The 24,095-nt window shown below is 41.8% G+C and overlaps 1 protein-coding gene across 2 annotated transcripts in view; it reads left to right on the top strand.

Annotated features, from left to right (window-relative positions):
* Window positions 1-24,095, top strand: part of tada2a (transcriptional adaptor 2A) — a 33,358-nt gene that overhangs the window by 489 nt on the left and 8,774 nt on the right. The window contains exon 1 of one of the 2 annotated variants that reach the window (XM_061681573.1): window positions 23,807-23,943. The exons of the other annotated variant lie outside the window; for it this stretch is intronic. Coding sequence (XP_061537557.1) covers window positions 23,919-23,943 — 25 coding nt within the window. The 5' untranslated portion in view covers window positions 23,807-23,918. Of the gene's footprint in view, window positions 1-23,806; window positions 23,944-24,095 lie in introns of those variants that run through there. 2 annotated transcript variants of the gene reach the window in all.

Raw genomic sequence — 24,095 nt, forward strand, 5'->3', positions numbered from 1 at the left:
TTGTTCTTTCAACAACGTTCCAAAGTATGAGTCAAGTTCCTGCAACGCACGAGTCCTCCCCACAATTCAGCAGGACTCCACCTAAATTGTAAAAAAAAAAAAAAAAAAAAGCAAGCCACATCATTTCAAAGGTTTTCAAGAACCGCAACAAGTCGCGTGTATAATTAGACGAGTTGAAAGGAGGAAAGCCTCTTGATGAGCTCCAAGCAAAAAGCGGTAGCAGGCGGATGTAAATCAGCGTTGCAACAACTCAAAAGTCACAAAGGAGGAACGAGGAGCGGACGAGATTGCGACACCCGTTCTCGAAGCACAACAATCTTGCTCTTGCTTAACATGTCACGAAGATTTATGATGGGATTTGCAACACAATCTCAAGGCGTTGAACTATTTGAGGTGAATTATTTGCATGATTATTTTCATTAGGGGCCGAGCAGGACCTCTGCAAGGGTTTTTGATGGAAAAATACACTTTGGAGCATTAGTTTTCTTGTTTTGCAAAAACCTTTTCACTGTATAAAATGTTATAAATGTCATTATTTTTATTTGATGTTTTCTTAATTTAGTTTCTTTTTTCAGCATTATGATGCATTTAAGAAAACATCTTTATTTCTATTGTATTTTTTTTTTTTAAAATCATCTTTATTTCCATAGGATTATGCAGTTTTTGTCACTAATTGTATTTATTACAAATTTAAAATAGTTATATTTAATTTGATTCAATGATTGTGCCCTGCAATTGTCGGGCAACCAGTTCAGGGTGTGTCCCGCCTCTCGCCCGAGGATCGCTGGGATAGGCTCCAGCATGCCCGCAACCCTTGTGAGGATAAAGCGGTACAGACAACGGATGGATGCATAATGATTGTCATTGTATTTTTTTGTCATTTAATTTTTCTCAGAAAATACATCTTCATCCTCAATAGCATGATGATGTTTTTGTTTCATTTTGTTTGAAGTCAAAATGCACTTAACATATAAATACGCACACAAAAAAGTCATGATATCCTTGTAACTTGATGTATTTATGATTCTAAAACGAATCCAATGGTCTTAAAGCCCTACCGTTGGCCTCAAATCCTAATTTGATGCCCAAACCCCGTCACAAAACCCTACTATGAAATGCTAAATCTGGTTTGAAATGCTAACCTGTGCTTGATACTGTAATCCTTAACTGGAACCCTAATTTGAAACCGTAACCAGGACTTCAAACCTGAAGTCTGTCTGTCTGTCTGCCTGCCTGTCTGTGTGTGTGTGATTCAGGAAACGCGTGTGTGTCTATGTGTGACCCCCTTCTACATGCTGTTGTAGGATTATCTAAAAAGTAATCCCATTACTCAGACAGACTGCAGTACACGCACGCGCGCGCGGGCACGTCTGCAGTTGAACGAAACTGGCCGTGCGGCCGCGTCAAATTCCTTTATGACGTCGATTGCATAAATGCCCCTCCCACCGCCACCCCCCCACCCCCCTCGCCAAATTCATACAGCATGTCTACCTTCTACCTGTACACTGCATTCCACATGTTTGCATTGTGCAATATCGCCTCGTTTGTGAAATATTACAACTCAAAAAGAAAAAAGAAAGTTTTTGGTAACCTACGGAACATTTGAAAACACACAGCTCTAAGAGAAATAAAATGCAAACGCATTGATTGTACTGAGTTAAATACAGTTAAACTGAACTAAACTAATGTACTGTACCGGATTTAAAATAATAATAATAATAATAATGAAGTTACACTGTATCATTATGCACAGTTTGTAGATTGAATTGAGTGCGTTTGCGAATCGCAGCTCTCGCTTCTTGCCACATTGTCGTCTTGCGCTGGTGTTGGGCTGACAATGTGAGGATGAACGTAAACCCGCTGGCGAGTCTTTAAGAGCCTTTAAGTAAGGCCTTTCTGTGGGCGCCCACTGTGGAACCCATAATCTGCCCCGTGCTAAAATAAAAAAATAAAAAAAGAGACCACATGGAGCACAGCACGCGGGCCGAAATAGAAATAATGTACGTTTTGGGTGCTATTTATATCCTTTCTTTTGTTGTAAAATGTATGTCATGTGATGTTTGGACGTGAATGTAGTGTTTCCAGTCAGGCCGTTTTGAGTCATACAACAATATAATAAAAACTTTATGTAGTCAACTGTGATGCTCCAGAAACACAACTTTTTGTATTCTTTGTGTCCGTGCGTGCGTGCGTGCGTGCGTGCGCGTCGGTATACATTATTTTCCCGGAGAAGCAAAAAATGGCGCAATCAGGAGAAGTGGTGATGTTTGTTGTCTCACCGTTTGTGGTGTAGCGTTTCGCATAGCTGACTTTCATACATCTGCATTCCGAACTGTCGTGTGGTGGTTCATATAGTTTACTCTCCTTTTAGTTACCATGGAAACTGTTGATAATGTAGTGTTTCGCATATCGTACGTTCATGCAGCTGCATTCCAAATTCTGCCATAGTAACCATTCATACTGTAGTGCTTCACATAGCTGGATTTCATGCAGGTAAATTCCAAACTATTGTAATAGTTTATGTAGTTGACGTTGATGCAAGCTGCCTTCCGAGCAGTACCGTTGCTGCCATTCCTATTGTAGTGTTTCACATAGCTATTCATCAGGCTGCTGTGTTCCAAACTGTAGTGTAGTGGTTTACATAGCTGAATTTCATGCAACTATGTTCCAAACCATACTGTAGGGGTTGACATCGTTGACGTGGATGCATCTTGGTTCTGAAATCGGCAACGGGAAAGTGTTGGTAATCCAGAGGTTCACATAGCTGACTTGTAGTCTTTATTTGCGCACACGTAAATGATTAGGAGGCAAGTTTGATTTCGTGCAGTCTCCAATGAATGGATTAAAGATTAGCGGATTGAAGGCTTCTTTCCATTTTTCCCAGTCAATCCTATTGACGGCGTAATCCCGTGTTGCTGCAATGATGTCTTCTTGTGACTTTAATCCTATTCGAACCACTTTCATCATCATCATCATCATCATCATCATGGGTCTATCAAGATTACATGATGGAATACAGGACTGGCTTTGACGCCTCCAGACGGGCGACTGCAAGCGATCTCTCGTCATATATATCGATTATATGCCGTAAACACTGGATTGAATGAGACGACGTCAACTCAGTAAATCTGCGGCAATTATCCGTTTTTTTCTTGTTTTTTTGTTTGAAGTGACGGAAAAAAATCGCCAGTTTTCCACTCGCTCTCGACTTGATTGGAGTCGTGTGAAGAAGAGGAAGTGACAAAGATGCAAAATCTGGAACAGATGGTCAGATTATCCCCGAACCGTAGCGCTTAATGCTAGCGCTGTTTTTTTTATTTTTTTATTTTTTTTAAAAAATTATTATTTTTTTTTTTTTTTTAGGTAAAAGGGGAACAATAAGACCACACGATACTTTGTGTCACTGTACATTATATTATATATGTTTGCATATATTCTACGCTCATTTTGGTTACTTTGCACGTCAAAATAGTACCACGTGATACACAAAAATAACAACGTGGCATTGAACGCCTGTGAGCCATAGTAATTCAAATAGCTGACATTCATACATCTGCATTACGAACTGTACTATAGGGGAGTATCCTAGTGGTTCATGTCGCTGATTTTTATGCAGAAGAATTCCAAACTATATAATGGGAGCCATTGATAGCGTTGCAGTTGACAGAGCTCAGTTTGGTACAGCTGAGTTCCAAATACTGACGTAGAAAGCATTGCTCGTCCAGTGGTTCACATAGCTGACAGTAATGCATCGTCGTTCCAAACTATATTGTATTGTTTCACATTGTTGACTTATATTCACTTGCTTTCCAAATAGTACCATGGGACTGCTCCGTTCCAAACTGTAGTGTAATGGTTTATCGAGTCGACTTTCATACTGCTGTGTACCATAATCTACCATGGGAGGCCTTACTAGTCTAGGGGTTCACAAAGCTGACTTTCACGCATCTGCATTCCAAACTGTAGTGCATTGGTGGCGTCCACGCAACTCGGTTACAAACTATAGTGTAGTGGCTGACTTTAATGCATTCAAACTGTATTGTAGTTGTTGACATAACTGAGTTTTGCACATCTTCTGTTCAAACTGTAGAGCAGTGGTTCACACATCTGTCTTTTATGCATTTGCATGCCAAACTACAGTGGAGTGGTTCACATTGCTGGCTTTTATGCAGTTGATTTCCAAACTGCACCATCGGAGCCATTGCTAGTGTAATGTTTCACATAACCGACATTCATGCAGCTAAATTCCAAACTGTAATGTAGTGGTTCACATACTGTAGCTGACCTTCACACACCTGCACCCTTTTGGTGCCGAAAAGTAGTACTGTACAGATTTTGGTACTCTTCGATGTATTAAAAGTGGAGGTAACTGGAGCACAGTGGCTTCACAGCGTGTAGTAAGACACACAGCAGCACCCCACACCCCCTCCTCCTCCTCTTCCTCCCACATCTGTGTCACAAAAAGACTTGCTATTTTTCATATTCTTCTTATTATTAGTCATTTGGCATGCCAGATTTGCCACGTGTTGTTTGGTGTGAATTTCCTTCATGGTTAAAAAAAAATCTATCTCGCGTCAGTGAGCGTAGCGGGTCAGTTGCCGGGGTGAACGCGGCTCCCTTCGGCCAAGCGGGCCCGTGATTGGCCGAGGGAGATGAATTTCTGCCAATTGGAAACAGTCGACGTGTTGTTGCCGGGCCGCTCCAGCTGACACTCGGGCTGTCGTTTGTTGCCGTTATTTATGGAGGCCTGCTCGGGTTGAAGAAGGTCGAGTGACGCCTAAGTGGAAGGAAAATGTTCAAAATGTCGCTTTTCAAGTGGAAGTTCAACTTCAAAAGGACGCGCACACACACACACAAACAGGCTGCTCTTAATCGACTAAATACACGGTTAATAATATAGAGACATTTTTAAAAAATCAGAACATCTTATACAAAGTGACGGATTTAAAAAAGGTGCCCTTGCTAATGTAGCTGTTCACCTAGCAGACTTTCTTGCAGCCGTTTCAAACTGTCGTGTAGTGGTTAAATAGCCGACTCCATGAAGCCAAACTGTCGGAGTCACTGGTAGTGTAGTGGTTTGCGTAGTTGACTTTCATGCAGCCAAACTGTACCACAGGAGTCCTTCATAGTGTAGTGGTAAACATAGTTATGTTGTTATGCAGAGAAGAGTGCCTGACCGCCTCATGATATAAAATGTTTGAAAACAAACATTTCTTTCACGATTTATTGCCTGGAAAATTCAATACAACTGAACTGTACCGCATTGTAAAAACAAAATCAAAAATACAAGGAAAAGTAGAATCCACAGTAACACGCACAGTTTTATTCGGCAATTGTTTCACGTACCACTAGAAGGAGCTCACAAACACGAGTGCGACTCATTTCACACTTTAAGAATCACTTCTTTAGTGTACCGGCATGTTTTTACATCCCCCCCCCCCCCCCGTCGCGCGAGCCGACACCTCGCGGAGTAATCGAACAGAGCGGGCGTGCTTGAACAATGGACTCTTAATTGCTTTCCGCCCATTCAGCGTGAGCGCTGCCAATTACGCGTGCAAAGCGAGAATGCGCGGCGAGCGGATGCCGTAAGGGAATCGGCGTCTTGACGCACGTCAGGCATCCGGCCAACTTTTGCGAGCCGGATTTTCTAATGCGTAGCTTGCGATGAATGGCTTTCATCTGCACACGATTATGTTTAATAGGATACATGTTGTCTTCAATATTTTGGACAGGGAGTGAATTATTTATTTACTTTGTATTTCTTTTTAGTTTACCAATGCTGCTTTGCTTGATTCTGGTTTCTGATTGGATAAAAGGGCAATTAGGGGCTACCGTTTTGTTTGGCGGGCGCTCGACAGTTTGTTACATTCAATTGACATTATTTTTTAATTTTTTTTGTGGGGGTGGGGAGCTTGTTGCTTTTTGTTTTTGACATTCAAATGTCACTTTTTATTTGGATTTTTTTTTGCCCAGAGTGAGATTTTCTTTTCCCCTTATTTTTGACAAATTCAAATGTCACTGACAATATTTATTTGTATTTTATTTTTCATTTCAATGTCACTGACATTTGGGGAAAAAATAGAGGGAAGTTTAAAAATCCAGATTTTTTTTTTTTTCCCCCCCAATAAAAATAAAAATGTGCTTCATATTTAAAAAATGTTGACGACTCCGGATTTGGTTTTCTCCTCTTCCTGCTAAAACAGAAACACCAGCGCAACATTTGTACTTTAATAAGAGGACTTGATGGGACTAAAATGTCATTTAGTTTTGTCGTGTTGGGTGGGGGAATTTTGTGGCTCGGGAGCGCCATCCGGGTTAATAAATCAGGGAGGGTCCCGCTAAAGTTTCGCAGCCACTCAGTCATTTGTCACCGTGGGCGGTTGCAATCTCAATATATTCTTTCTGTGTACGTGTGATGCAAGTCAATCAAAAAAAGTCCAACTTAAAAACAAATGTCATTGAAATCTTATCCCACTCAAGCGCTCCTAAAGCTCCTTCAATGAATCCAACGAAACGAGCAGACACGAGGTCCTTTCTTGCAGACTTGGTGCATGTTAAGTGTTCGCAGCTTTTAGAATCCTGCTCCAGTCTGCCTGCTTCTGATTAGCGCTTCCCCCCCAACCCCAACCCCCACCCCCCCCCCCGCACGCGGGCTTCAACGAGGGGATGCCGAGGCGAGGATCCGCGCTGAGGTTTTCTCCGGCGCGCGCCAACTTGTGATTATTGCTCTTTTTTTTTTTTGTGGTAATGATCGAGCTGAGCGCTGCCATTTGCAGGAAATGTGGCGCAGGGAGATTGTAGGTGGAGCGTAAAACTGTCGAGAATCATCTGTTTTTTTTCCGGGCCGAATTGTGGCGGCAGTGGTCCCGTTCTGGTATCGACATGTAACTGTACAGTAGTACCATGAGTTTCTCAAATGTGGAGTCCAGTGTGGCCCTGTTGAATGGTAGTCGAACACATTTTGTTGAAGCAGCCTCCTGGTTTTCATTTTCTAAAATGTTCTCGTGTGGTTGTCGTAGGCCAGTGTCTCTTGCTCTGACCCCTCGATGGCCGCTTTGCAGCGGATGTCCAAGTTCCTCGCTTCGAGTCTGTTGCTAAGGCGCGTCTTGACCTCGGAAAGAATCATCATCTTCAGTTGTTTGGGAATGTGACTTTCAGGGCCACCTGTTCCTTTTATGGAGTCTGTCATGCCACAAATTCTTAGTTATTATATAGAATTAGTTTTCCTTGGATTCTTAGGGCCTCTGGTTCTTATAGTCTCGAGATATTTGGGTCTCTGGTCCTTAATGCCACTGGTTCTCAGGGTATCTGGCCAATTGGCCTCCACTGGTTCTTAGAGGCACAAGTTCTCCTCTGGTTGTTAGGGCCTCTGGTAGTTATTGCCTCTAATTATTTGGGCTTCTGTTTTTTTGTGGTGGGGGTGGGGGGGCACTGCACCTCTTTGGTTCATAAGGTCACAGCCTGTAGTGCCAGTGATTATTAGGGGAATTACTTTTGCTCACATTCTCAGGGGCTCTGGTTCTTATGGCCACTGCTTTTTAGGGCATGTGGTTATTGTGACATTTGGTTTTAAGAACTACTGGTACTTAGGGGCACTAACTCTCTTGTGGTCTCTGGTTCTTATGACCACTGGTTCTTAGTGTATCTGGTTCATGCGACATTTGTTTATTAGAAACACTGATTCTTCAGGACACAAGATCTCCCTCCTCTGGTTATGAATGTTTCTTTTTCTTATTTCTGCTGGTTCTTAGGGTATTGTGACATTTGGTTTTAAGAACCGTTGGTTCTTAGAGGCACTAGTTCTCCACTGGTTCTTAGGGCCTCTAGTTCTTTTCATCTCTTGTTATTGGGTCCTCTGGTTCTTTTGTGCACTATTATTTAGGATGTCTAGTTCTTGGGGGCTTTGGTTCTTAGGGCTGCTGGCTCTTCTGGTGACTGTTATTAAGGTTTCCGGTTCTTGTATAGCTGTGGCCTTTAGAACCAAAGTCCCAAGAATGAGAGGTCCTAATTCCAGGAGTACTAGGACCAGAGGCTTCAAGGACAAAATACTTTTACAACCAGTAGCCTTGAAGTTGTTGGAGCATTTGGTTCTTAGAGTCTCTGTTGGCTAGGGGCAGGGGTCTCAAGGCCACTGGTTTTAGTCTTCAGCCCAGAGGTGGGACTAAGTCAAATATGGGCATGTCATCATTGAGTGTCAAGTCGTAACCTTCAAGTTTGAAGCAAGTCCCAAGATACTGTAGCAAAAATCGAGGAAGTCGAGTCCCGATTCAATTTCAAGCAAGTCGAGTCAAGTCATGACTTGGGCTAAGCAAGTCGTCGCTCACATCATACAATCTCGCTCGAATGACACGAGTCGAGTGAGTCGAGTCCCTCCGCCTCGGCGTTCAGCCTGACCGGACTGAGGTGCGGGGAGGTGACAAAAGACGAGGTTCATCAGGCAGCACTGTTGGGTCACCGGGGGAGGCTTCCATCACCGCCGAGGTCCGTCCTGGTGTTCCTGCGCCGCTGGTCTCCAGTTTCAGGCACATGGAGCACATTAGCTGCGAGTGGCGCTTTTGCTTTGTTTTCTCTCCAAACACAAAATGCATTTAAGACTCGTTGTCGCGGGACGCTGGCGCCGAGACCTCGGCTTGTAAAGCTGCCCGAGGAATGTCGCAGGCTTTTCGTACCCGTTGTAGCAAAGTCGGGGTCAACTCTTACGGTGGCGTTTTGTCATGGAAAGAAGGTCGGAAGTCACAAAGTGCAAATACTTTATACGGTAATGGTGATAGAGTATTATCGAGTGCTATTTCCCTTATTTTTAAAAGCTTACACAAAGTACAAATATTTTGTTCCTGTACTTGAGTAGATTTTTAAGGTATCTTCACTTTTAGACATTTGAAAACAGTTATGTGGACTTCCTCCTTCTTACATTTTCAAAATAGGCTCGCAACATTTTTTTAAACGCCGTGACAACGACAAAAAATGCAACGTTGTCTCGAACGCATCATTTGAAAGCCGAGCCAACGCTAGCTAGCGCTCGGTTTAAAAAAAAAAAAAAAAAAAAAAAAAAGAAGTTCGCGTGACGTGTCATGCGATTCTTTTTGTGGCAAACGATTTTGTGCGCAGACAAGTTTTGGTGTTGTGCCAAGTTTTCAGAATGGATCTTGTATATAATTGACAGCAAAAAAAGCCATTTTGTATTTGTTACATGTTTACTTGTAGTCACTAAGTACAGGTGTTGACTCAGTACTTGCACTTTTAGCAGACCCTTTCATACTTGTACCTCAACTCAAGTGCAGACTGTGAGGACGTGTGCCCTAATTTACAGCCTTTGCGCATATATATAAAAAAAAAAGAATGTTTTCTTCCCATGCGTCATTCTACTCCTAAATCTATGTCATGAGAACATGTTATGTAGCATGTCTGGGAGTATGCATTGCTGAGTAGTGCTGTATGTGCAGTAGCGTGTTTGGTACTATATAGCTGCATAGGAGAATGAGTATTTTCCTGAAGGCTTCTTTTGCAATGACTTTTTTGTGACCTCATAGTTTTTGTCTCGTACAGTATTTGCGCTTGAATGGGTTTTTTTTTTTCGTGCACGCTTGTGACTTGAGCGTCAAAGTTTGGACGATTCACACATTCCAAAACTTTTACAAGCAGTCGAGCGAGCGGTGAAACATTAAACGGAACGAGAGATAGCGACACGCTTGCGGGCGGCGGGGTGGGGGGGGGGGTGGGGAGCGGACATCGAAACCGCGGGGGGGGGGGGGGGCTCTCCCCCACGTGTCATGTTTGCACAATGTTACACTCAAGTGCATTCACAAGGCGTGATTGTGCGGGACCAGTTCTGGGAATGTAAACTTGACGGGGGAGGCGGAAATGCTAAGGTGGCGTCGTGTGACAGCATCATTTGATTCGATTATTACGTACCATAGACGTGCTAACGAATAGCATCTATGTGGCAGTGTTCAGGCGACAGACATCTGAACACAAACGGCGCTTCAACACATGTAGACAAGACAAACTAACGATAACGGTAACAGACACATATTCTTTATGCACTGTGAAGACCGACTAATATTGCAGCAGATTACCGAGTCATGGCGCTCTTCCTCGTTTGCGTCTGCATGACGGTATTATACTGCCCCCCGATGGCCAAGTCACGCACACTAGAAGGAGCCGCAATAAATTAATCATGATGTACAAAGTATTTAATTCGCCACATTCTTTTGAAGTGTCTTGCTACTATATGTTTTGATAAAGTACAGTATTACGGAGTGCTATTTTCCTTTTAAAAAGCAATGACACATTTTATGGCACTGAAGTTGGATGACTCGCCATAAAACTTCAACTCCATTAACTCAACCGCAAGAATTTTGTACGGATGAGGCCCCTGAGGTCCGTTTCATTTCGGGAGCATGAAATTTGGCGGACGTGAGCGGACCCACAAAAACGTCTCAGGAAGCCGGCATGCCTGAAAGCACTCAGGCGGTCTGCCGTGTTGCTTTCAAGCGGCCATTTTAGGTTTGCGGGGGGACTTTCAAAGATGAACACGTCCCCTGAGACTTTTGTCTGATCGCTCCCAAATTTCAATAGCGTACACGAAACAGTTGGGTTACGTTCAATTGCCAGGAATTGGTTTCCTCCCGTTTTTGTTTGGTTTGGCGGGAACCTTTGACCAGCACAAAACAAAAACAAACAAAAGCAAAAACAAAAAAAACTAGACGGAAAACACAAAGGAAGTCGACTATTTTCGTCCGCGGCGGCCATTTTGGAATCATTTTGGCCCGCTCCGGTTTCCTTTTTAACAACCAACTCGTGGAGATTTTGTCCGACTGCTACCAAATGTAATCCACACGGCCTCGACAGAAGGGCCACGCGAAATTGCGAGGAATTTCAGGTTTGAGGACTCGCTGTAAAACACGACAACGCGACCAAACGTCTGCTGTCTTACGATAGTTAGCAAATTGACTTTGAGCGAGTCTATGGTTTGGTCCAAAGATGTTTCAGCACACCATTTTGCATTTTTGTCTGGCTTCAGTACAACCCGTGCACCCGTCCGTCCATGGCTCCAGTCAGTGTGAAGCCCGCAAATTGCTAAAAACGCTTTTATCTCCGCCGCTGAGGCTGCGCAGTGAAGAAAACGTCAAAGGCGATGTCTCACTCCTCCGTCATCTTGCTTTCATTACAGCCTTGGCGAGGTAATATTAGCCGCTTCCTGTCAACTCGGTGTCACGGGGGACACGGCGTGCATGTGAGCGAGGGCTGAACACGCACAAGGAAAATAGGGGGGGGGGCTAATTCGGCGATTTGACGTCGACCCTTTGCCACGCGGGTGACTCGCAGCACACAAAATAAAAAACATTTTTTTGATATTATTATGTAGTCATTCTTTTATGTAATGTGTACCTTTAACATTTCAAGAACTGCAGGAGCCCGACTCATTCGGTAGCTTATCTACGTGGACTTGATATAGTTTATATACGTATGTATTGTATATATAGTGAATTTTATCTGCAAATTGTATAAATTGTCGAACAGTCATTTGAACTTCATTTGAAATTGGTTTATTTAACCTTTGCTCATTGTTGCACACAACAATTTTCCTTTCCAATTTTTCTAAATATAAAAATGTCTATGTATGAATTTTTGTATTCTTTTAAATTATTTTATAGGTCTTTATCATTTATAATTACAGTAACATATAATAAATAATATTGTCTCATATTGTAATAATAACTATGTTATAAAAACTTGAATGCTTTATATTTATAATAATGTTGGAATAATAATAGAATCAGCTATAGAAGTTGTAAAATAAAATCCAACCAATTTTAATAATATATATAATATAATAATAATAAATATACAATTATTTAAATTATAAAATAAAATCCAATGTATTTATGATATATTGTAATATAAAAAAACTAAATTATGGGTAGAAAATGTAAAATAACATCCATTATATTTATAATATATAATGCTGTAATAATATATGCATGTAAAACCCTGTATTAAAGCTAGAAATAAAATCAAAATCCTATATATATATATATATATATGACTTATCTGCAGATGGTACTATGAATACATGAATATGATTTGTAAAATGAAAAATAGCATCAACATATGATGTATTAATATGATATAAATGTGTGTAAAATAAAATCGATTTTATTCATGAATTGGATTTAATTGGATTTATTTTGCAAATGTCGATATTTTTAAACATACAGTCTAATATTATTACTGTTGTTATAATCCAATGCATGAAAGACATCGTATTTACCTGTATGGACAGGATAGTTGGAATATTTCAGGCCAGTCAATTGTTAGGCGTCTCAGACCAGTCATGCTTTTAAAATCAAGTGTTCTTGCCTTCGCTTACAGTCCAGCACTGCCTGAAGATGCGGTTTCAAATTGAGGCTGACAAAGAACCTTTAGTTTCTTTTTTTTTGAAGTCTCCCTCTTAATCTTAATGTATGCTCCTTAAAGGCATGCTTGAATGAGTTTAGTGCCGAAGAAGCCCATCAAACACCTTTCGGACGAACAAGTCCATATTTTCTTTTGTTGTCACCTCCTGTAGATGCTATAGGCAGCTCCCGCACACACTGTACGCCGCCCTTTGGGCTTTGTGGCCTATTGCTAATCCGACAAAAAGGCTGGACAATCCGTTAGCGAACGCCTTGAGCGTATAGTTTTCTCCGAAATGAGCCTCTGTGAACTTGGTCACCAACTACCTTGAGGAGAGCCAGAACCAAGGGTGGATGACCCCTATAAATTGCGTGTAGCTGCGTCAATACCATCGCTCACGATTTTCTCTCAACGGAAAACAGTAGAATAAATCCGAGCCCTGATGTTCGATTTAGCTCGTTTTGAAATTATTCATCTCAGCGACTACAATCTATAAACCTTGGCAACTCTCAATCTGGGGTGTTCCTCAAGGCTCAACACTAGGTTATTTTCTGTTTGCTATTTTCATAAATAGGATTACAGACGGCAACGCTCTTCTTTACGCAGATGATACGGTTCTTTCTGTATTGCTCTTTCAACACTGCAAACTTACATGAAAATCCTCCACAAGCCTTCAACAGAATCAGAATCACCTTTATTTGGCAAGTATGTCCAAAACACACAAGGAATTTGTCTCCGGTAGTCGGAGCCGCTCTAGTACGACAACAGACTGTCAATTGTCAGAGAACACTTTTGAGACATTGAGAAAAACAGTCACCGAGCAATAAAAGGTTGCCGGTAATCAATTATTATTTTTATTTTTTTTTGTTCAATTGTGAAAGAAATTCTCTAGCAATGAGAGCAGTTTGAATGACTAATAGAGCAATCGTCCGGTGCAATGACCATCGTGCAAAGGGCGCCGAGACTTGAAGAAATGTATGCAGTCCTGAAAGCAGAAACTAAATTCGCTGGTTAATTGAGATAGATGCAACAACAAAAATGTTTGGAATATGTTTTTTTTAGTAAGAAAAATAGCACTCTGTAATGCTGAAATGTATAAAAACAGAGTGATGAAATAGTTATATAGCATGTAAAAAATCGAACTGTATGTGCTACATTGCGCTGCTCCTTCTTCTGGTGTATGCGTCTTGGCCACCAGGGATCAGTATAATGAAGACGTATACATGGACCTGGTGAAAACTTCAGTAAGCTGCATAATGCAGCAAAGAAAAACAGCCAAATGATGGCTCGTATCTTGAAAAACTTCAAATTAGGGTCGCTTGTACTATTCCGTTTTCATGTTTGGGAGGCTGAAATCAGAGGATTTGGCGTTTCTCAAACCCATAATTACAATCTTTCGCTTCCTTTCCTGCGCAAAACGTTTGCCGCAAGAACGATATCGTAAGGAATTTTGTGTTGAGTGTTGCCATTTGTCAATGAATTTCCTGTCATAATGCTTGAATGCAACCAGAGTTTGGCACTTTGCTTATTTACAGTTGAATGTGAGGAGATGATCGTTTGCTTATAAGTTGCTTTACTCCTGAACAATTTCTGAAATGATGCATGACGGTCACATGTAGAGGTGCCGTTAATTGAATAACTGACAACAAATTGATTTTCAAATTAATCAACAACTATTCTGATCATTGATTAATGGTTTGCAGACCTCCTTTAACTTCAAATTGTCAAAATCCGGGGAATTTCAGGATCTCAACGGTAACTATTCTCTGGCCTCTGTGGTCCTCCATGAATGCAGACTGATTATCTTTGTGTTTAATCAAAATAAGACTTTTGCAAGCATCTGATTTTACGATGGAAAATAATAAATACTTTTTTTTTTGACGTTGCCGACCAAACCAATGAGAGGAATCGCAATCAATTTGTTTTGCGTGTATATTCTGCACTGTCAATTTGAAATCATGTCCTGTTTTTGAATAAAGGGATGGACATTTTTTTTTTTTTTTTTAAATGATTGAGTTATTTGTATAATCGTTAGTTGGAGCCCTTGTCACGTTTAATATAGAAAACATCGACACGGGCGGCCGCGTTCGACCCGCAGAGACGCCAGAAGCGTCAAGTTGCGACTTCAACTGTCGCTTTGACTCCTGCTCACAGATGGATGGAGGGCTCTCACCTTTGAACCCTACCCTCGTAAGGAGGGGGCCATATGTTGTCCTGACCTGCGCCCGCCCATCCCCCGACTGCCACCCACCGCTCGCAGGAAGCCCACCTCCGTGGATCTTGACACCAGATGTGATTTACGTAACGGCGGCCGACCTGTCCAGATGAAGACGCGCCACGCTTGTAGCAGTGAATAACACATTTGGATGGATAATGCCCTCATTTATAATCCTCACCTACTGGATTTTTTTTCCTAATCCACAGGATTGATGGTAATCTGTAAAAAAAATGACATAAAATAAATGCAGGTGCCTCCTGCATATCCACTCACATGACTTCAGTCATCGGTCAACAAAAAATGTGAATCCAAATCAAATTCAACCTTCACGGCAGCGAGCTACACAAAAGCCTGAAAAAGGGGCACACGAGTGGCAATACGACAGTGTGACAGCAGCGTGTCGCACGAAATGATGATTTAAAAATAAAAGTACAAAGTGAGAAGCACAGTGACAATGTGACACAGCATGACAGCAGCCTGAAAAAGAAGCACAGAGATACCCGAAGAAGTGTCACAACCGTGTGCTCCACGAAACCCCGATGATAAAGAAGCACATGCCGAGACAGCGGAAAAATAGGACTTCAGTGTGCCTCACAAACGCTGAAAATGAAGCACAGAGCGAGTGTGTGACACTAGCGGCGGACAAAATTGTGAAAAACAAGCACAGGAGAGAGCGCGTCAAAGCACGATGGCGGCGCGCGACACCGAAGCACAGAGTGGGAGCAGCGAGCGTCTGTTTTTTTTTTTCGAATCGTGTCCAGCACAACATAACTGTGTGACGTCAGCAGTCAGGCCATTGGCAGCGCGTCGCGAGCGCGGTCTCGTTTCTTTCTTGTCACACCTCGTAACATGGAGCCCTTGGATGTGCACCGTCGGGCCGCTTCGACGCACTTTGATGAGCTTCTCACACACGCGCGAGCGAGATTGTTTGCGCCAGGTTGTGGCGATCGCAACACACACGACGTCACCACATACAGTACATTAGATGCATGTTATATATATCTATATCGATATCGATATAGATATAGATAGGGTCGCGGGCGTGCTGGAGAATATCCCAGCTATCATCGGCACTAGTAATTTTTTATTCTTGAAAAATACACTTTTAAAAAGAAAATACAATTACAAAAAAATAAATCCTGTAATAACTTTATTGTCACAAGATTACTGCTTTTCTTGAAAAAGAAAAATCTTCTTGAAGAAAATTACTATTCTTTATTTTACTTTATTCTCATGACATTATCAGTTTTCTTGGAAAAATGCAGCTTTCCTTTAAGGAAGTACGACTATTCTTGAAAAAGAATTACTTTTACTGTTTTCCTCAAAAAAAAACAAAAAACGATGAAAATAGTTTAATTCTCGAAAATTACTATTACTGCTCTAAAAAACAAGTTGCTTCTTGTAAGACTTCTGGCCAAAAAGTTTTTTTTCTTGACGAAAATGCGACCTGATTTTCCAAAAATGCAACTTTTTTACATTTATTTTTAATATCGTTCTTTCCTTTTCAACTTGTTTTGCTCATGAAAAATATACGACCAAAGTATGACTTGTGGAATAATTCACAAAAAAATTCACGAGTGTTATTCAAAACAACAACTTTTTGAAAACATCTAAGTTCTTGAGGAAAATACGACTGTATTCGTCGCACGAGCTGCCAGAACGAGGCTGAAAGCTTTATTTTGATAACAATCTTAAAGATAGTACAACTTAATTCTTGAAGAATGCAACTTTATTAAGCTTGCTATGCTAACATGTCACGAGATACATGAGCTGCATGGGGAAATGCACTTTTTTTATGCAACATTCCCTCATCTAGTTTGTCATATAGAGCGATGTTGTCCAAATTGTGCACATTTGTCATTAGGTCAACATGGTAGTATATGGTGGTTTTTCACATGCTGTACAAGTATAATGCAACAAACACATTTGTCTTACGTATTTACATTTCATCATGTTTTTTTTTTAAAACAATTTATTTTAGTCCTGTTGATGCACTCATTCAAAATTAAGAAAAGTCATCAAAATGTAATGAGTTACGCTACTTTGAGAAAGTCATTGAACTAGTTACACTACTATTACATTGTCAACAGGGTAACTGTAATTGTAACAGATCACATTTCCAAAGTCATCTACCCAACACCGGTTAGTAGACCTTTTCATAAAGAGAAAGAGACACAAAAATTAAATAAAGTGACCGGAGACAAATTCCTTGTGTGTTTTGGACATACTTGGCAAATAAAGATGATTCTGATTCTGATTCTGATTCTGATTCTACATGACTCCGCAGAAATGGCCTCATCAAGCTAATTGGCACACAAGGTAAGTCCTCTCACCTGGTTTTCATATTTTGTCAATATATTTAGCCCGAGTGAAGTATGTCACTCAAACCAACGCAAGCCCTTGACTCATATTATTAAGAAAAAAGATAGTAAAATCAAAGTTTTATTGGTTTATTGCTATATATGGCGAAGTTTGATCTTGACCAGCTGGCATAGCAGCTAACACAGCTAGCAAGTACTCGAGCAAAAACTCTAAACATTTGCGTCACTCTTACTGCAATTAGAGTAAGACTCAAATTCAATGAGTAATCATTTGTAATAAATCATAATTTGTGTGCGTGTGGCAGCTTTTGCTTCCACGGTGCCGAGTGTCAGGGTTCACTATTTGTACCACACTTACACGTATTATTTTTTTTATCTGGGGAAATAATGTCCTCCTTTGGGGGACTTCTTTTTGTCTTAAAAAAAATTTAAATAAAACTTTCTTTTCATAATATGACAAGTTTTTCTCAAAAGTACTCAAATTTTTACTGAAAGAAAATATGCATTTTTTTTCTCTCCCAAGATTCCAACTTAATTTTCGAGAAAATAATAAGACTTTATGCTTGTAATATTGTGAGATTTTCTATAAAAAAAAAAAAAAAAAAAAAAAAAAAGCGGTTTCCTCTGATGAATACATTTTCACCTGTGGAAATGTATTTCACCTTCTTTTAATATGATTTTTTTTGGTACTTTTCAGTGTTGCCAATACTCTTACACATGGTCTCGAGTAATGGGGAAAAAAATGATTAGTGTATTTTCAAATTTGTCCGATGCTTTATTGTTAATTTGATCATTCTGTTCTTTCCAGCCCGGTGCTAACATTTAGCATGTTTTGTTAGCGCAAACCATCACCGCTCCACAAATGTCATACTTGCCTTGTGAACTTTGTATGGTCCCGGTCAGTTACCTCCATTCTGAGCCGACTTGTTCGTGTGTTTGCAGAGATTTTATTTCCAACCGTGAGAATCCATTTCATCCTTGAAGATGCAAGCCACGTTTAGCCAAGATAATCAATCACAGAGCATTATGGAGGGCTTAATTCGCGCATGTGCCCGCGTCGTATTTACGGCGGTGGCTGTCGTGTGTTTTTTCACGATGCAGCCTTGAGTGAAAATACGACTCAGTGAGAAAATAATCCGTTGACGACGCATGAAACATTTGTAGCGCGCTCATTTGTGCGGCGTGTCAACAAAAGAAACAAAACCCACAGTAAAACAACTGATGGAACATAAAGCAGATGTGGGAGGCATGCAAAAAGCAATCACAATAAAACAATAAGAGCAGATAATGTCACAATCTGCCAAACTTCATGTTGCTAAGGGGCCCATGACTTGGGGGCGGAAATAATATATATATATAATAATAATATTCCTGACCTTTAAAATGATTGCTTTAACCCAACATGGATAACTTCCAGTGTCGTTTTATGCCTGGCTTCTTGAGATGTTTGGTGGGTCTCCTCATGATGGACATGTCTACCAAATTAGATTTTACTAAACGAAACTGCTTTTCGGGGCGCAGTACTTTTTTTGGACTCCATGGGGTCATATCCAAAAGGGTCATTCGCCTTAAAGGGAAATGACCCTAAAATGGCAGCTTCAAACCAAAATGGTCAACTTGCTTGCTTTCTTGAGACTTTTTTTGTGCGTCTATTCATAATGGGCATGTCTACCAAATTTCATGTTGCCAAGTCAAACTGGCTTCAGGGGCAGATTTATTATTATTATTATTTTTTTAATTCTAACAATGCCAATAGTTTGGGTTTCACGCTGCAAAATAGTAGGAACACCTTGCAGCGCAGCAGAACACAGGAAAAGTGAATTCGCTGCCTCTCATTCTTCTTGCGGCCTCATAGACAAACAAAACTGTGATTTTGTGTCACTCACTGCGCCGCCCCCAAAATCAGCCACAATCCGCCGAGTCAGGGAAAATGTCCTGCGTGCAACACGTCGGCCAGCCGAGTGGAAAAAAATGCGTCGAAACGTGCACAGCGGTTGAGTTGCGTTGAGTACGCGCGGAGCACGTGCTAGTGAATTTGCGACGGCCTCACGTGCCGGAGGCCGGGCCAGTCCGAGGGCGTTCGGTACGTCGACGTCGTCATCCTGTTTGGCGGCAACGAGAAACATATGCTGCTGACTTTTCGCTCGCAAAATCAAACATAAACTCACGTCCGCCAAATGATCAGCAAAAATGTCAAAATCGTCTCGCGACGCTGCAAACCAAAATGTCTTTCCCCCACACGGCTTCTTCAGACTTTTTTTTTTTTTTTTTTTTGCACGCCCCCGCGTGATGTTACATGTCTACCCAATTTCATGTTTCAGGAGGTCTAGCCTGGGTTAGGGTTTCAAGTTGAGGTTTAAAAGTACGGTTTTGACTCAGGTTTAGGTTTTTCAGGCCCTGCTAGGGTTTGGAACAAGAGTTCCAAAACAGCTTGATGGGTTCTATTAAATCAGAGCAATCCAAATCCAACTGAATGTTTTTCCTGACCATTTTGCTGTTCTTGAATGTGCTTCTAAAACGGTCTACTTGTCATCACATCCATCCATCCATCCATCCATCCGCGTATCCTGACTCGGGTCGCGGGCTGCTGGAGCCTATCCCGGCTATCTTCGGGCGGGAGGCGGGGTACACCCCGAACCGGTCGCCAGACAATCGCAGGGCTACTTGGAATAACACTGCCCCATAATTTAGTACTTTATTACTTCCTTACTTTATTACTTGACCCTTCACGCGCCGATGACAAAAGAGTTGAGCCTGCGTAAAAACTTTCCACTTTGTCCCCTCGGCAACCCCCGTGCTTTTAGTCCTCTCCATTCTTTAACGCGACACGTAGTAGGCTTCAGCATTCTTCTAGCAGATCACGGCTGGATTTGCTCTTCTGGCTCAATGGGCCACTGGGAACGGCACTAAAGCAACCAAAAGCCCGTAGTGTCCCACTGACTGATGCGTTGTGACGTTGTTGTGCGAGATTCACTCTGCTGTAAGGAATCACCGAGCGCAAAGTTCACACAGGTCGTGTGTGTGTGTGTGTGTGTGTGTGTGTTCATATTTGGGCAGCTCACTGGACTACGCAACCCACTACTTAGCTGCAGTGTAAACGTTTTACCAATAGATGGTGCTAACAGAGTATCACATGGTCATAGGGACCGTGACTTGCATTGGTTTAAATGTCGATATCACGTTGAGAAAATGTAAAAGTATTGTTTATTGTTCATTTATCCATTTTATTTGTCTTTATATATATATTTCACATTGTTTTATGTGTTAATCTGTGCTCATACTCTATAAATTTTCTTTTTCTTTTTTTGGGGGGAGTTACCTTGAACAGATTAATGGGATTTGCATTATTTCCTATGGGCAATGTTGCTTTGGTTCTGGAACAATTTGATTTTAGTTCGACTTTGGAACGGTAAATTGACGAATGCGGAACCGCAAATATGCAGGGTTTCACCAAACTCTCCCCCAGCCCTCCCCCAAAGCACATTTTGTCACATAATAAAAGAGCATGTAAAGAAAACTGGTTTTAGGAGGTTAAATTGAGCTGAAAATCACACGCTCACACACACACACACACACACACACACACACACACACACATGCAGTAGTGTAATCATGCACCTTTAAGGGGTCTGGCCTAGTGAGCGAGGTCGGGAGCTCTGCCTCCAGCGCTGATTGGCCATTAACGTCACGGTCAGTCTGCCTTAACGTCTGCTCCATACTCCTTATGAGTGTTTTCATTTTGTGTCGGTTGTTGGCTGTTTGTCATGTTCAATAAATGTCTGAAAGTACATCTGTGACCGTGACGAAGCAAAACACGGACCAAGCGGCGGCTGGGGTCTTAGAAAAACTCCCAACTGCACGATGTGGGGCTGTAGCAGATTCCGCACCACCACGACAGAAAGTCAAGTGAGGACTCAAATAGTTAGGCATGGACATTTGCCCAAGATTCACGGTGCCGCCTGAGGTTGAGCCCGCGTCTGGCCAACATAACACAATGCTCATTATGCGGTTTGTTTTCATACGCGGGGGGGCTGGCTTGTTGCTGGTGGGCTTCTATTTTTCCTAATAGCATCAAAGTACACGACAACAGTCATGACAGTTTGCTTGGAGATTGTTGAGAGACGATGTCATCCATCTGAAAAAAAACCGCACGATAATGACTTGAAAGCAAGGAGTATGATTTCAAGACGGGGTTAGCGTTTGAGACTAGACTTTCAAGATACAGGATTAGGGCTTGAAACAAGGGTTAGAATGTCAAATTACAGTTTTAAATCATTTCAGAACTGCGTTTCGACCACGTTTGTCCAGGTACCCACCGAAACATGCAAGTGTTGGTTTTTGAAGGGTCATGCTGGATCTTGAAATAGTGAAGTCAAACGGGGGGCCAGTGTGGTGAAGGACCCAAGCACCAAACACCAAACCACCAGAATAGTTGGAAAGGATTTTAATAACCAATTTAGGATCAACTGCGACAGCTCAGTTCAAATCCAGGATACAGCGCAGTTCACTTTACAGTTGAGCGGGTCAGGCTTTGAAGATTGGGAATTTGTCTTGGGCCAGAGTAACGTAAAATGTTCTGCAATCCACGGAAAATAGATGAGGAAATGCTCGGATTTCACTGTTGTCTTAATTAGAAAAGAGGAAACTCAAATCTTGTTGACCTTGTAGCAGAATCCCCAACAGCCACGGGACAGGAACAGGCAAACGTGATAAGGCGGAACTGTCACTTGGTCGTGTTGTAGCGTCTTGCGTGTGTGATTGTTGGAGACTAGAAAGTGATTGCCTAATCAACAAAGCCTTAAATAGGAGGTGTCTCACTGTGGCTAGAAGAATGGGCTTTCACTTGAATAGCGCTTTTCTACCTTCAAGGTACTCAAAGCACTTTAACGCTGTCTCCTCGTCCACCTACCGATGACGCAGCGTCAGGAGCAACTGGGGCTTCAGTATCTTGCTCAAAGACACTTCAACGTGGTCACGAGGGCTGAGGGTCAAGCCCACAGCCTTTGGCTTGAGAGACGACCACCCGAGCCATGCCGCCCCACGTATATCCCGATTGGCTGTCTGTCATGAAAGAAATGGCGGACTGTGACAGAACATCAACATCGTCGCAGTGAAAACTGAGTAAAGATGAACACAATATCAGTTCCAAGATCAGGACAAAATACAGTGAAGCATGCAGCTGACTTTTTTTTTTTCTTTTTTCTTTTTTAATAAACACAATGGCCTCGTTCTGTTTGCCAAGGGAGCTCATCTAAGATTCAAAACTTCAGCTCTGTTTCTTCTTTCCGGAGCTTCGGTTTGCCTTGAGGTTCAGGACGTTCGTGCGGCTGTTGAGTAGACGTGTCCGTTCTGTCCCGAAGCTCATCTTTCCAAAGTCTCAGAGGGAACTGGTTTTTTTTAAAGGACCTCTCAGCCTAAATCAATGTGACACCGCCTGGAAAAAAATGATGTTATTTACAAGATGTGTGATATGGACAACATGTCGTTTACAGTAAGAATGATCGTAAATAAATACTGTTGTTCGTAGATATTTAAGTGGTGTTAAAGAAAAAATACACTGTGACTTTTTACTGACCTGTCGTTCGATATTATAGACAATTTGGGATATTCTTGGGCCCGAGTCATAAGAATGTAAAGTTCCACGAAAGGGCTTTTACGCTGACTGCCGACCTCCACTTGGCTCGAGCGCTCGACCTGAGCCATATTGACGTCATGCATTGACCAGGCGACTCATTTCAGTAAAGCCTCGCGTCCATTTCAAACAACGCCTAATCTTGTTGCAGGACATTTCCATGACAGGAGCACTTAAAAGGTGTTTGTGTGTGCCAGATGCCCTCCTTTCTTGCGAGGGGCCCCGCTATTCAAACGACAGCAGCTGGGAAGTGCTTTTCTAGAAGGGGGGGGTTAAGGACGGAATGGAGGCGGGTGGGTGGGGCGCATTGTATGATGTGGCACACTTCTCCATCGGAGAAACCTCAAGGCAGGGTGTTGCCGGTGGGGGGTCGTGGGCTTTCACACTGGGTGTGAAGGTACAGCGGGAGCGGGCGGGGGGGATGGCGTCTTGTGGATGGAGAGACAGCAGCTTGGCCGCAAGGCGCTGATGTTGTTGTGAGGGGCCAGCGCAGGGGGGGGCACACATGTCCACATGGCATGACATCATAACCAACATTGTTTTCATGAAGTATCAGCAGCTGAAATTGTGCATTTATAAATCTACATTATTTTTGGAATTGAATATGAATAGTAATGTAATCAAACAGGTTAGAATGTACAGTATAATCTATATTCTTATATTGATATTTGGGGTGTACCTTAGCAATTAATATGACCCCTTATATACTTTGCAGGTCAAATAAAAGAGCAATAAAAATATGTGAAATGTTTTTTGGGTTTTTTTCACCATGCAATTTGCTAACTTTTCCGTAAGTGCCCCCCCCCCACCCGCCCAAAAAAAGAAATTTACTTATTTAAAATAAGTAAATTAAATTAATACTAATTATTATTAATAATAATAACTTCATTTTCTCTTAACTATAGCTTGAGGGTTATTGATTATCAGTCAGGCTAATAATACATTTTGAAAAGATCTGTAGTTCATAATTTAATATCGATTGTGAGGGTAGTCGAAGAACAGCATGTAGGGGTTGGAAAAAAACATTTTTTAAATTATTATTATTGATTTATTTTGCTTCAATCATGTGGACAGTACATTACACCGAAACTTAGAAGTCTATTTTTCTCCGAGTGCAAAAAGGAACAACACTACCATCGAGTGGTCCAACTGAAAACGATCGCGATTTCATGTTTTTTTTTTTTTTCCTGCTGCGATCCGTGCTCGACTAGTTTGTACTTGCTTGTGGAACCCAACAACAGGTCGGCGTGCCGAGTCGAGAAAAATCGATCACGCCGGAACATCACTTGTGTCCATTTCGGCGTCGTTTGTTCCCCCTTTTCTCAAATAGAATCCCAAATATAATCACATGGAGCACCTTTCCTCTTTCGGGAGTAAGTTGTGTTTTTATACGAGTCACGTTGAAGCGTTTGGCAGTCGTCACGATGCACAACAACCGAGTTATCATTGTTATGCTAACGTTAGCGTAAGGCGAAATAACGCTGTACGTTGTTTCTTTCACGTAACTGTTTAATTGGAAAATGTG

This window comes from Phycodurus eques, chromosome 7, assembly GCF_024500275.1.
Source record: "Phycodurus eques isolate BA_2022a chromosome 7, UOR_Pequ_1.1, whole genome shotgun sequence".
NCBI lineage: Eukaryota > Metazoa > Chordata > Actinopteri > Syngnathiformes > Syngnathidae > Phycodurus > Phycodurus eques.